Here is a 13,960-nt window from a genome sequence, read left to right as displayed (position 1 = left end):
GACTCTCAGAAGTTGTCCTCTGACTGCCACATGTGTACTATGACAAGCATGCTCCCACGCATATACATAAACACAAAGTGAATAAATGAGTGTAGTTGTAAAATATAATGAAATCCTTGTTCAAAGTCAGACAGACATTACTCTCGCCTCAAAGTCTGCCTTAATCATGTGCAAGGCCTTGGGGTCAATCCTCAGCAATATTAAAAAAAAAATTTAGTAGGATCATTGCTTTGTTCAGTAGCTCTTGGGTTGTTTGATATTTTTGGTGTGTTAATATAAGATTCTTGATGGAAACATCATCTGTTGTGCTTTATCATATCTCCCAGATCTGCATACGTACTTCATAGATGCCTATTTATACAATGACTAGGCTCTACATTACTTCTCAGAGCAGGAAATGTTTAATCCTGTTTTATATTTAAAGGTGAATTATTCATCTAAAATTTATCAACTTACTGGTGTAACAGAAAAGTGCTTTGTGTAAATTTTTATCCTAGAATGAACTAAGTCTAGATTTGGCTTTTATGTAGAAAGTGTATGAGTAAGGTGCTTGCTGTGCAAGTATGAGGATCTGAATCTGTATTCCCAGGGCTCACGCAAAGGCCATGTGCAGTGGTTGTGTGTAACCCCAGAACTGGGGGTAGAGAAAAAAGCAGATCTCAGGGCTTTGCTGGCCAGCAAGAATGTGCGTGAACTCTCACACACGTACATGAGTTTCAGAATTTATTTCATTCCTAACGTAGCCTAAAATGTACATAAATTGTCTTATTTACACATAGTGGATTTAAATTTCTTGTAAAGTTGTGATACATAAACTTCTTAAATATGGTAATCCAAAGCAAATGTTTTCTTTCTTTGCAGATATATCTTTGTGGTTTTAGTGGCAGAAAGCTAGATAAGCTAAGAAGGCTTATTAACAGTGGAGGTGGAGTTCGTTTTAATCAACTTAATGAAGATGTAACTCACGTTATTGTGGGAGATTATGAGGACGACGTGAAACAGTTTTGGAGTAAATCATCCTACAGGTTCTCAGAATTCAGAGCACTTTGTCCTGTGATGATTTTTGTTAAAGTTGCATATCTGTGCAGCTCTGGGGACTACATGGCAAGTGGGACAGTGGTCTTCATGGCTTAGACTAATATAACTATGCTCTTTTTGTAGGCCTCATGTAGTGGGAGCAAAATGGTTACTAGAGTGTTTTAGTAAAGGGTATATGCTTCCTGAAGAACCATATACACATGCCAACTACCAGCCAGTCGAAATTCCAGTTTCAAATCGGCCTGAAAACCAAACAGCCCTCTCAGAAAAGAACAGCAGTTTCTGTATGAAAGATTTTGCTCCTGATAAAAAGCTAGAGCAAACTGATGAAGATCTGCTCTCTCAATATGTAAATAATGATTCTGCAATAGGTAAGAAATCGTTGGTTAGTATCTGTGGTTGTAAGAAACAGTTTATTACCTAGATATATAGATGCATGGTACCTGCCAGTTCTCTAGATTTTATGTTCTATTCATTCTTTTATTCCCTTTAAGTTGGTAACCTTTTTGTGATTAGGCATGGCCATTAGGTTCTGAACCCTTTAATCTCTCTTTCTCACTGACTCCGTGCTTGGTTGCTGTATGAACATTTTCTTTATGTGAGTGAGTGTCTTGCCTGCACACATGTAAGTGCACCACATATGTGTAATACCCAAAGAGTACAGGTGCCAGGTCCCCTGGAACTGGAGCTTAGGATGGTTGTTAGCTGTCATGTGGGCTCTGGGAACCAACCCCAGGTCCTCTGCAATAGCAGCAAGTATTCTTAACTCCTGAGCCATCTCTCTAGCCCCCAAACTTTATTATTATTATTGTATAATTTTGTGTTGTTATTGTATATGTGTGTGTATGTGCTCAAATCCTGGCACCCATGTAAAACTGGGTGTGGCCATGTGCTCACCTGTAACACTTGTCCCATAGTGGGTGGAAATGGGAAAATTGCTTGGGTTTGCTAGCTCCAGGTTCAGTGAGAGACCTTGTCTTGAATAAATCAGGGAGTGACAGCAGAAAACCTGCATCCTCCTCTGGCCTCTGCACATAGGCACACACTCCCACTGAGAACATATGCATATGCACTACACTCACACATAAGTCTCTGTCACCCCCACCTCCCAGAGTTACCCTATACATCTTTCAGAAATCTTAACTTGTGCTTTTCTCCATTCTTCAATCCTCCTGGAATTAGTTTTTATATTTCTTATAGAATGCTGTAATTTTAATTTTGTTTGTGTGGCTAATCAGTTTTCCAAGACTTCTTACTGATAGTTCATTCTTTGTTCACTGATTCATATTTTCATATAGTTAAATGTTATGTAAGGATGTGTGTCTAGACTTTGTTTTGTTCCATTTAGATACTGCATTGAGAATCTTAATAGATTTGTAATATAGATGAAAGTTCCTTCACTGTTTTTGACTTTTTTTCTGTGCCATCTCTCCCCACCTCCATTAGATTGTCTGTGTCAAGCAATCTGGGAATTTGATTAGTTATTTTAAATTTGTAATTTGGAAGAGAACTCACATTTTACAACAAAATATTTCTTATGTGCAAATACAGGATATCAGCATATATATAGCTTTACCTTTAAAATACCTTCTAGTAAAGAGCATTTTTTTTTCTTTTTTTTTTTGCAGCAGGGTCGCCTGTAGCCCCAGGTGTTCTGGCCTTGAACTCACAGAGATCCACCTGCCTCTGCCTTCCCAGTGCTGGGATTAAAGGCATGTACTGGAATATTGATTGCTCTTAACCTTAATGTGAAACTTTCCTCTGGCTTGCTTTGGGTTTTGAATTTTTAAAATTTGTCCCATGCCAGGAGTTCCGTGGTTTTGATTTTAATGTTTAAATCTTTGACCTGGGTGTTGAGTAATAATGTCCTATACTGCTAGAATGATTTTGCGATTTTTTTTTCACCTTTAATTTGTTAAATTATTAATAGATTTTTATGTTGTAAAGTCAACTTTAAGTTCTTCGAGATATGTTAAAAAATTTGGTTCATTTGCTGTAATATTAGCCTATAATTTTATGTTGTCATTTTGATTTTTTTAATTTGTAAAAATGGATGTACCTGAGCCTGATTAAAAAATAATAAAATTTTGGGGGCTGGAGAGATGGCTCAGCAGTTAAAAGCACTGACTGCTCTTGCAGAGGACCCAGGTTGGAGTCCCAGCATCCACATGACAGCTACGAACTGTCCTTAACTCCAGTTCCAGGGGAATCTGAAGCCCTCTTCTGACCTCCACGGCATTGTACAACACGGATGCACTCACATACATGCAGGCAATACACTCATACACATAAAAATCATAAATATTTTTTAAAAAAATAATAAATTTAAAAAAAAAACATAATTATGTAATTGTGGGAAGCAGTGATTTTTAATATTTTCCTACCATTATTCCTCAGCATGTAGTATCAAATTAGTGTATCTTTGAATTATATTATGTTAGGATGTTGTAAGGCAAGAGTAAGCCAAACCCTAAATCAGTAGATAGAAAAAATGAAGATCAGAGCAGAAAATAATGAACTAGAAACAACAACAAACAAAAAGAGTCAATGAAAACAAAGAGTTGGGTTTTAAAATTTTTTCTTAATACAGAGTCTCTTGTAGCCCATCTGACCTTACAGTTACTGTGCAGACAAGGATAGCATTGAACTCTTGATCCTCTTGCCGCCATTTCACATATGCTAGGATTATAGGCATGACTGCCATGCCCAGTTTATGTAATACTGAGAGTCCAACCCAGTATCACTGTAGACAAGCAGTCTGTCCACTGAGCTACATGCCCAGCCCCCAGCTCAAGAGTTGGTGCTTTGGAAAGTTAAGTAGGATTGGCAAATGCTTAGTGAAACTCATCAGTTATACCACTTAATCCTGTTCATTCTGTTTCCCCTTAGAGTTTTTTTCAATTCTATTTTGAAAGTAAGACAAGCCTATTGGGCCATTATAAATTTCAGCTAATTCGTTGTCTGGCACATTATTTGCTTAGAACTGACATGATAGCTGTTGACTTTCTTAATTAAGGGTGGTGATTCTTATAACATTCTTGGTGTGAATAGAGCCAGAATCCAGATTCCTCTTTCGTTGTGTACATTTATTTAGCCTTAGGGTTTATTTTTTATGAGTGTTTGCCCGCATGTATGTGTGCCGTGCGGGTGCCCAGTGCCTGTGGAAGCCAGGACAGGGCATTGGATTTCCTAGAACTAGAGTTAAAGATGAGTGTAAGCTGACATGTGGGTGCTGGAAACCAAACCTGGGTCTTCTGCAAGAGTAGCCAGTGTTCTTAACTGCTGAGCCATCTCTCCAGCCTCCCTAAGTCTTTGTTTTTAAGTATTAAAATGATTAGGTTCCAGCCAGGTGTGGTGGCTCATGCCTGTGGTCCCAGCACTTGGGAGGCAGAGGCAGGCAGATCTCTGCGAGTTCCAGGCCAGCCTGGTCTACATAGTGAGTTCCAGGCCAGGTAGGGCTACAGGAAGACCCTGTTTCAAAAAGACCCCCCAAAAAGATTAGATTCCATGTTACACTAATGTCTTTGCTAGGAAATAAACGCTTAAGTCTAGCATAGTATCTATTAGAAAACATATATTTTTCTTTTCCAGTTGGAGCTGAGACGTCTGAAGCTGCAGAGCCTCATGCTGGGCCTTGCAATGGTTCTACTCCTGTTGAGCCCTGTAATGATACTACTTATATTTCTCTGCAAGGGGAAAACCAGTCTTCTGTCAGTCATTACCTCCTTGATTCTGCAGCTACTGAACAAGGCTTATTTGGCCAAAAGAGTTTCCTTGTTTTGGGTTTTAGTGTTGAAAATGAATGTAATATTGTAGACATCATAAGAGAACATGCTGGAAAGATTGTATCCCTTCCCAGCAGAATTGTTGCTGATTATGCTGTGGTTCCATTGTTGGGATGTGAAGTAGAAGCCACCGTGGGAGAAGTTGTTACAAATACATGGCTGGTAAGAAAGCACATGACAATTAAAATACATTATTGAAGGATATTTGATTACTGGGAGTGAGTCTCTTGTTTATTTCATAGGCAGTTCAGTTTACCTAAATTAGCATTTGATTTGAGCATTGCCTAGACTTTGCTTTTAGCACCGGAAATTTTAAAACAGAAATGTGGGCCTGGCAAGATGGCTCAGCTGGTAAAAGTACTTGCCTTACAGGCCTGATGACCTGAGTTTGGTTCCTGGAACCCATGGTGGAGGGAGAGAACCAACTTTCCCCAAATTGTTGCCGTTTTTACGTCCACTTGCACACTATAGCACACATACATTCGTTCTCCCCCCCCCCCTTACACACACACACGCACACATCAAATTTTGTAAAAAATAGAATGAAACAAGCTTCTTGGTGGCGTGTAGGAGTTATTCTCCTAGGGCTACGGCAGCAATGCTCCTTACCTGAAGGTAGCTTGTTGGTCATCGCATCTCATTCTGCTTATTTTTCCTCCTGGCTAAAGTGTGATATATACCTTTTTTAACTTGAGAATGAAGAGAAAACATTAAAATATTGGAAGAAATGAAATTTAAAGCAAATTTCAGTTGCTATAGTAATATGTCTTAATGATTTTAATATCTGTAGTAAAGAATTGATGCGTATGTATTTATTTAAATATCATTTGAACCATTAAGGATGAGCATATTCAAATTAATTTGAATATGAATGTAATTTGAATGTAAACTTTTTTGTTTAAACTGAAATTGCTAGTGTTGTAACTTGAGCTAGTGTTAACCATTGGTTTCTTATTTTGATTGGCTTTGTTTTTCTTGTTTTCAAAGGTTACATGTCTAGACTATCAGACATTAGTTGATCCAAAGTCAAATCCTCTCTTCACACCAGTCCCGGTAGTGGCAAGAATGACTCCTCTAGAGGATTGTGTGATTTCACTCAGCCAATATGTTGGAGCGGAAAAAGAGTCCTTGGTATTCTTAGCAAATCACCTTGGAGCAAGGTATATAATACTCAGTTCTAGTGTACCTGCTGTGCTGTCATGGTGTACGTTGTACCTTTTTTTTGGCAGTGTGATGGATCAAACCCACAGAGCCTTGTGCACACTACACAAGTGCTCTACCACTGTCTCACCAACTCCACAGTGTATTTCTTTTATTTGATTCACTGGGAAGTAATGGAATCAAATTTGGACAGGTCGCTTTGTATTTTGAGTGGTAGGTAATGTATCTAATGGCTCAAGGCCTCTGAGAGAAGAAGCTATGAGATGGATTTCTGGCAATGATGTTTCATTGAAAAGGGACTATTCAGTGCCAGTATGTGAGCTGTTAACTGAAATGTGCTACAAAGAGCACATTTTAAAAAGAAGAAATTAAGCTGGGCGTGGTGGTGCACGCCTTTAATCCTGGCACTCGGGAGGCAGAGGCAGGTGGATCTCTGAGTTCAAGGCCAGCTGGGGCTACAGGGAGACCTTGTCTCAAAAAGATGAAAAAAAGAAAAGCTCTTTGGTTCTCGTTTTCAACCAAAAATGCAAATGGTAAGCAGGAGCAATAAATACTTTCAAAAGAAAGGAATTTACAAATTACCTGCAAAATCCTTTATTAGCTCAACCTCCCTAACTCATCATTACATGGTGGGCAATTAAAAACTAGCAGAAACCAGTTATCAGTAAATGTAAATTAACTAACTTCATATTAAAAGGGAAATACTTTTAGATTAGGAGCATAAAGCAGAACGCCACTATGCTTTCAAACAACATATTCAGAACATTCTAGGAGAAAAGGATAGTCAAAGATCTAAGAATAGAGACAAAAAATCATACAGAATTGAGTTCAAGTCAAACAGCGTTAAAAGAGACGAGAGTACTGTATGTAAAGAGTGCTAGTCACACTGAAGATAAAATGTGTATGTACCAACTAGATCATCAGTGTCATTCTTAAGAACAACAGGAGATACATGGGGAATTAAACGTTTGTAGGAGACTTGGGGCCGCAGACCAAGGAATGGTGGGTGACTCCTATGTTTAGGATATCTTCCCACTTCTTGTTAGCCCCATCTGAAACTCTGTCACAGACATGCCCAGGTATTTGTTTCCACGGTGATTCTAAAGCCCATTAAGTTGATATCAAGATTAGCCATTGCAAGTGTCAAATTGATCAGTATGTTAAATGTCAGAATGAACCAGTTGAACAGTCATAAAGGCAGGAACCTAGGACATATGACCTGGAAATCAGGAGAGACTGAATTCTGTTTAAATCTCAAGTGTTGGGTATGTTTCTGTCCCATCATCTCTGTTTAATCCCCTTTGATCTTGAGCAAAGTCGCTTAGTTTCTCTCTTTTCCTCATGCCTGTAAAATAGTGATATTTCATAAAAACATATCAGTGAGACTATATGTAAAAATACTGTGGTTCTTATAGTGAGTAAAAAGATAATGCTATTCATATACTTTAGTTGTTCCATGTCTCCTTTTGATAGGAAAGGACAGGTTGGTGTGGTAACTAATTGAAGGAGGTATTTTTTTTTCTATTTCCTTAAAAACTTAATTTACTTATGTTTTTATGAAAAAATTGAATTGTCATGGCAGCACATTTTTATCCTAGAATAAACATTTGTAAAGGGATTAGCTTAATTTAAGATAGACTCTACTAGGGTTGGAGAGATGGCTTGGCAATTAAGAGCTCTTGGCGAGGACTGAGTTTGGTTCCCAATACCCACATCGGGTGGCTAACAACTGCCTATAACTCCAGCTCCAGGGGATCCAATGTCCTATTCTGACCTCTACAGGTACCCATGGGTGTGCACTCACATAAACACAACATACACACAAAAAAAAAACCTATCTTTAAAAAAAAAAAAAAAAAAAAAACCAGACTGTACCAACCTTTAGTCAGCATATGTTTTCTTAAAGTTACATAACCACAGGCTGTTAAAGAATTAACTTCCTACAGTTTGCTAGCTAATTGTCTGATCATTCGCTTTTCTTTACATATAAATTATAGTGTTCAAGAATTCTTTGTTCGCAAATCCAATGCAAAGAAAGGCATGCTTGCCAGTACACATCTTATAGTGAAAGAACCACTTGGTTCTAAATATGAAGCTGCAAAGAAGTGGAATTTACCAGCAGTCACTATTGCATGGCTGTTAGAAAGTGCTAGAACGGGAAAGAGAGCAGATGAGAGCCACTTTCTGATCGACAGTGCACCTAAACAAGGTTAGAACTTTTATTCCTTTTGTGTATTTTACATTTGATGGTTTCTGGAGTATGAATGTCCCAGAACTTGATTTTAGAAAAGGTTGTTTAAGCCGGTTGTGGTGGCACACGCCTGTAGTCCCAGCACTTGGGAGGCAGAGGCCAGTGAATCTCTCCGAGTTCGAGGCCAGCCTGGTGAGTTCAGCTGGGACTACAAGGAGCCCCTGTCTCAAAAAGAACTAACTAACTAACTAACTAACTAACTAACTAACTAACATACACTCATACATATAAATAAAATAAATAAATAAATAAATAAATAAATAAAAAGATTGTTTATTTCTGCTGTTTAGGGTGGGTACTGTGAGCTTGTGCAGGGCCTTTGTTTTTGATGGCTGGGTGGATGTATACTCCCGATGCTTAGTGTGTGCCGTCTGTACTGTCTAAAAGCTAGTAAACTGACAATAGTAAGTGCACCCTCCAGGTTCTTAGTGTTGAAGTCAAAAGGTATGTGTTGATTCCTTCTGTGGCTCACACTAGCATAACCATGTAACTGATGTGCTTTTACAAGTCCTCCTCAATTGGGAAGCCTTCTTTGACTTTCCAATTATGACCTTTATCTTATCCTAGCATTTTGTTTTACGCCTTTGAGATTTGTCTTGTAGTGAAAAGGCTGGTTTGATTTCCTGTCTCTGCTAAACTGTAAGCTCTGTAAAGGCAAGAGCATGCAAGTCTTATGAATTGTATATTTTCATTGTCTAGCAGTGAGTCTAGCATGAAGTAGCCAAAAGTACTTTTGTTCAGTGTTGAGAAAAGGTAGAAGGAAGAAGTGGGAAGATAGAATGGCATCTGGGCTGACCACAGAGGCACATCAGCAGCCTGGAAACACGCAGAGCTGTTACTCAGACAGATTGGAGATGTATGACTGTTACAAAAGCACGTTTAGATAATAGGAAAATTTCACTAGATTTCCAAAAACTTGGCTGTGGTTCCTTCTGAACACATGGAATTGAATTTTTCTTTTATTCTGCCTTGGCTAGGTTGACATTAGTACAATTTAATTAGTACTTTTAATGTTGTTTATTATTTCTAGAAATTCAGTTGGTTGCTTTACATTTTCTGTAGGGCACAAGTACACTAGGGCTGTAGGAGAGTAATAGAGTAATGATGGAAATCCTCTTTGTGCCTGGGAATGGAAAAAGGTCCAACGTCAGGGCCTGGGTGTCCAGGACCATATGTGGAGTCAAGACCTTAGTTGGCCATCAAGGGAGGTTGGAAGTCCATTCTTGAGACTCAGTCTTCCCAAGACTAGAAACTGCAAATGACAGAAATTTCCCGTCCCCAGTTTAAGTCTAACACAGAGGCAAAGCCACTAACATGCCCAACTTGGGACCTCGGGGAGGGGATTCTGGGGGATGCAGCCATTTCACTCCACTTTTTGAAACAGGGTTTCTCCCTGAACCTGGAATTCACTGATAAGGTTAGACTGGCTGGCCATCCCTGTCTCTACATCCTCAGTGCTAGGGTCACAATTGAACCTCTGCATCCAGCTTTCATGTGGGTGCTAGGAATCTGATCTCAGGTCTTCATTTTGGCAAAGCAAGCACTTTACCACTGAGCCATCTCTCCAGCCTTAATACATCACCTGGTAGTAGCACTTGGTGTTACACATCTGTAATCCCAACACTTGTGAGGCTGAGACAGGAAGGTTGTGTACACACATATCTAACTTGTGGCTTATAGGCTACATTCACACCATGATAGCTATGAATGAGGCCCAACAGATAATCAAAAACTAACTTGAAATGAGGTATTTTTTTGTTTTGTTTTTAACTTGATTGTGGAGTAGTTGAGCATGAGCTGTTTAGATGGCAATATCAAAAGCCCGGACATACTTGGAGGATATTTGAGACCTATCTCAAAAAATAAGTGTATCATCTGATTTGCTTCTTGGAAAGCAGGAGAACTTTCTGGTATAAAGTGTACGGAGTCAGTACATGGAAACTGACAGGATATAAAGATAGCACTTTGCCTCAACAGAGAAAAGAAGCTGGTATTAGTGGCTCACATTTGTTTTTTCATTTTTAAATCTGTAGAACAAAGATTGGAAACTAAGATACCAAATGGAGTAAATCTAAATTCAGATTCTCTAGCATATCCTGTCTCACACGTGGGAAATCTCAGGAAAAGAGCTGTTACACCTTTGGACATGAACCGTTTTCAGAGTAAAGCTTTCCATGCTGTGATCTCACAGCACACCCAGAAGGCTTCAGACTCTCTAACAGGACAGCCACTTGAGAAGGAGCCCTCTTTACACCTGGACACACCATCGAAGTTTCTGTCTAAGGACAAACTTTTCAAGCCTTCCTTTGATGTGACGGTAAGATTTAGAGGAAATGGTACTAGTGTTACTGGCTTTATAGTTTAAAAAGTTAGAGCCCCAAAGTCTATATCACCTCCAAAGTTTTGTGGGTTTTTTTTTGTTTTGTTTTTTGTCTTTTTGAAGCAAGGTCTCCCTGTAGCCCCAGCTGTCCTGGAACTCACTATGTAGACTAGGCTGGCCTTGAACTCACAGAGATCTGCCTGCCTCTGCCTCCCAAGTGCTGGGACTACACGTATGTGTTACCATGCCTGGCTGCTTTGTTTTATTTTGTTTTAGATGGGTTCTCTATATATTCCCAGCCTCAGCTGGTGTGAACTCACTATGTCGACCAGACTGGCCTCGATCTCACAGAAATCTGCCTGCCTCTATCTCCCAAGTGCTGGGATTTTAAAGGTATACACTACTGCTCCTGGCTTACTTCCAGAATTTGTACTTGAAAGTTTCCCAGGAATTTTGGCTGGTAGGTTGATACTAATGTAATTGATATGCTCAAGGCTGAAGTGCAACTGTGGCTACATATAGTGTGAACTCAGGACCTCTGGGTTTGTCCTTGGTCGGTCATAAGCTAGATTCTAGGCAGAAAATTGAACCTCAGAGTATCACTTTCTCCTTTCAGACAAACAGGAAAAGAGTATTTCAAATGAAATACTTTGTTTTTTGTTTGTTTTGTTTGGTTTATTTTTATTTTGTTTTGACAGGGACTCCTGTAGTCCCAGCTGGCCTGGAGCTCAATCTGGAGATCAGGCTGGTCTGGATCTCATAGAGAGCCACCTGCCTCTTCCTCCTAAGTGTTGGAATTAAAGGCAAGTGCTAGCACACCTGACCCCTCAGATGATTTTTATTTCCCTACAGTGATTTCACCTGTCTTTAGGTGGCTTTTGTCCTTCTAAAAGTAGCGGTTGAAGCCATTACCGATGATTTCTTTTTTTCTTAATCTTAAATTATTATTCCATTTTACCTGTTGGTGTTTACCAATGGAATATTAAGAAGCATTTTAGCTAGTAATACAGCCTATAAGCCCAGTTACTTAAGAAGAGAATCCTAAATTCGAGGGCTTTCTAGATTACCAATGAGTTCCAGGCCTGGGCCTGCCTTGAACAACAACAACAGAAATTTTTTAAAGGGTTGTGGATGTAGATCAGTAATAGAACACTTGCCTGGCCTGTACAAAGGTCCCTAGATTCACTCTCCAGTACCAGAAAAGAAAAGAAAAAAAAGAATATTAAAAAAAAAAAAGAACTATCATTTTTATTACTATGCTTTGGGGCAGGTTCTTCATCTTCAGAAAATAGGTATTAATTGATACCCAGGACAGTTTTCTTCAGGCTAGAGATCTTGAATTTTAGCAATTCTAGTGGTCTCAAAACAAAACAAAACCATGAAAACCCCTTCTGAAGTGCCATGGTTAATGCTCCATGCCCTGAAACACCTGAACTTCTTTGGGCTTCTCTATTCCTATTGTGGGATCATGTGACAAACTCTCAAATCACGTAGATCATGGACCCTTTGAACAAACAGTAAATTAAATACTATTGCTAGCGAAAAAACGATTTCCAGTCATTCAGGACATTGCTTTATGGATACCTTGCTTTATATATAAGTTCTGAAATAATTTCAATATAAAAAAAAGCCACATTTAGCCAAGTGTGGTGGTTCACACTTTAAAAATCCCAGCATTTGGGAGGTAGAGGCAGGTGAATCTCTTGAGCTTGAGGCCAGCCTGGCCTGCATAGGAGTTCTAGGCCAGCCAGGGCTACAGAGTGAGACCCTGCCTCAAAAAAAAGGCCACATTTATGTATTTCGTTGTTTAGAGTCAGCGTATTTAGTAATGTTCCCCCCCACCATAGTGCATAAAATAAGATTTCTTAAAACTATTGAATTCCTTTTTTTTTTTTTGTCTTTTGTGGCAGGGTCTCCCTGTAGCCCCAGCTGTCCTGGAACTCACTATGTAGACCAGGCTGGCCTTGAACTCACAGAGATCCACCTGCTTCTGCCTCCCAAGTGCTGGGACTACAGGCTTGTACCATCACGCCCGGCTGAATTCTTTTTAAAAAATATTTTTAAAATATTCTGTGTATGAGTGTTTTGCCTGTATGCAAACATACTCATGTGCAGTGCCCACAGAAACCAGAAGAGGGCATTGAATCTCCTAGAACTTGAGTTTTGGACTTCATTAAATGCCCTGTGGGTCCTGGGAACGTAGCCCAGGTCCTCTGAAAGAGTAGCCAGTTCTTTTAACTGCTGAGCCATTTCTCCAGCCTCAAATTATTGAATTCTTTACTCAGAACATAGAAGAACCCATGGCATGACCACAAAATTAACCACCTATTAGACCTTACGAAGAAAGCAAAATAGAAAATCAACCTCATTTAAATTTAAGGTGGGGTTTTTTGTTGTTGTTTTGGTTTTTTTGGTCTTTTTGAGACTCCTTGTAGCCCCAGCTGACCTGGAACTCACTCTGTAGAGCAGGCTGGCCTTGAACTGACAGAAATTTTCCTGCCTCTGCCTTCCAGTGCTGAGACCAAAGGCATGAGTTGACATATGTTAGAAAAAAGAAAAAAACTAGCTGGGCTTGATGGCACATACTTGTAATCCTGCTATAGAGTGAGACCCTGGCTCAGAAAACAAAGAAAGAAATGGACTGCTAAGTGAAATGACACTATGTTAACTGATGGAAGGCCACTGTATGTGTTCACATAGGGTAGGGCTGGTACTGTAGAGCTTCCTTCCTATTTCATAGAAGTGACACCCCCCCACCACACCCCTAGACTTCTCACAGTATTGTTGTGTTATGCTTGTTTCAGGTTGGTTTGTTTTTATGTGTATGAGTGTTTTTCCTGCATGTATATGTGTGTACCCTGTGCATGCCTGGTGCCTGTGGAGGCCAGAAAAAGGCTTCAGCTCTCTTGAAACCAGAATTACAGACAGTTATTATCCACCAGATGGATGCTGGAAACCAAACCTAGGTCCTCTGCAAGAGCAGCCACTGCTCTTAACCACAGAGCCATCTCTCCAGCTCCATGGTTTTGGCTTGCTTTTCTTGTAAATGGGTGGCATAATACCTATGTGTTGCATCGATTTTGGATTTCCTTAGCCTCCATTAAGGAGATTTGTCCATATTCTATATAACTAGTTAATTCAATTATAAGATGATATTTCCTCATCAGAGGTATGATGTTGATATATATATTTTTTTAATTATTTAAATCTTTTATATCCTGTTTCTTTGTTTTTACTTATACTAAGTGATATATTGTGATTCTTTTTCTTATGAAATCTCACATGCTTTTAGTTTATATAGGTAGTTGTCAGTTGGTACGTGGATATACATACTTTACGTTAGTCAAAATGTAGAATGTGGCTTTCAACATTATAAACTGTCCTTGTCTCTTTTAATGCTTTTTG

At 39.2% G+C, this 13,960-nt stretch overlaps 1 protein-coding gene across 1 annotated transcript in view; it reads left to right on the top strand.

Annotated features, from left to right (window-relative positions):
- The window catches only part of Topbp1 (DNA topoisomerase II binding protein 1), a 65,481-nt gene that overhangs the window by 18,717 nt on the left and 32,804 nt on the right, over nucleotides 1–13,960 (top strand). Inside the window, exons 9-14 of the mRNA XM_008848786.3 lie at nucleotides 862–1,025; nucleotides 1,162–1,409; nucleotides 4,630–4,985; nucleotides 5,811–5,983; nucleotides 7,982–8,193; nucleotides 10,269–10,552. Coding sequence (XP_008847008.1) covers nucleotides 862–1,025; nucleotides 1,162–1,409; nucleotides 4,630–4,985; nucleotides 5,811–5,983; nucleotides 7,982–8,193; nucleotides 10,269–10,552 — 1,437 coding nt within the window. The remainder of the gene's footprint in view (nucleotides 1–861; nucleotides 1,026–1,161; nucleotides 1,410–4,629; nucleotides 4,986–5,810; nucleotides 5,984–7,981; nucleotides 8,194–10,268; nucleotides 10,553–13,960) is intronic.

Source organism: Nannospalax galili, unplaced genomic scaffold, assembly GCF_000622305.1.
Source record: "Nannospalax galili isolate Female #2095 unplaced genomic scaffold, S.galili_v1.0 scaffold584, whole genome shotgun sequence".
NCBI classification, from domain to species: Eukaryota; Metazoa; Chordata; class Mammalia; order Rodentia; family Spalacidae; genus Nannospalax; species Nannospalax galili.
The sequence above is the reverse complement of the archived record's forward strand: the minus strand, read 5'-3'. Positions and strand labels throughout refer to the sequence as shown.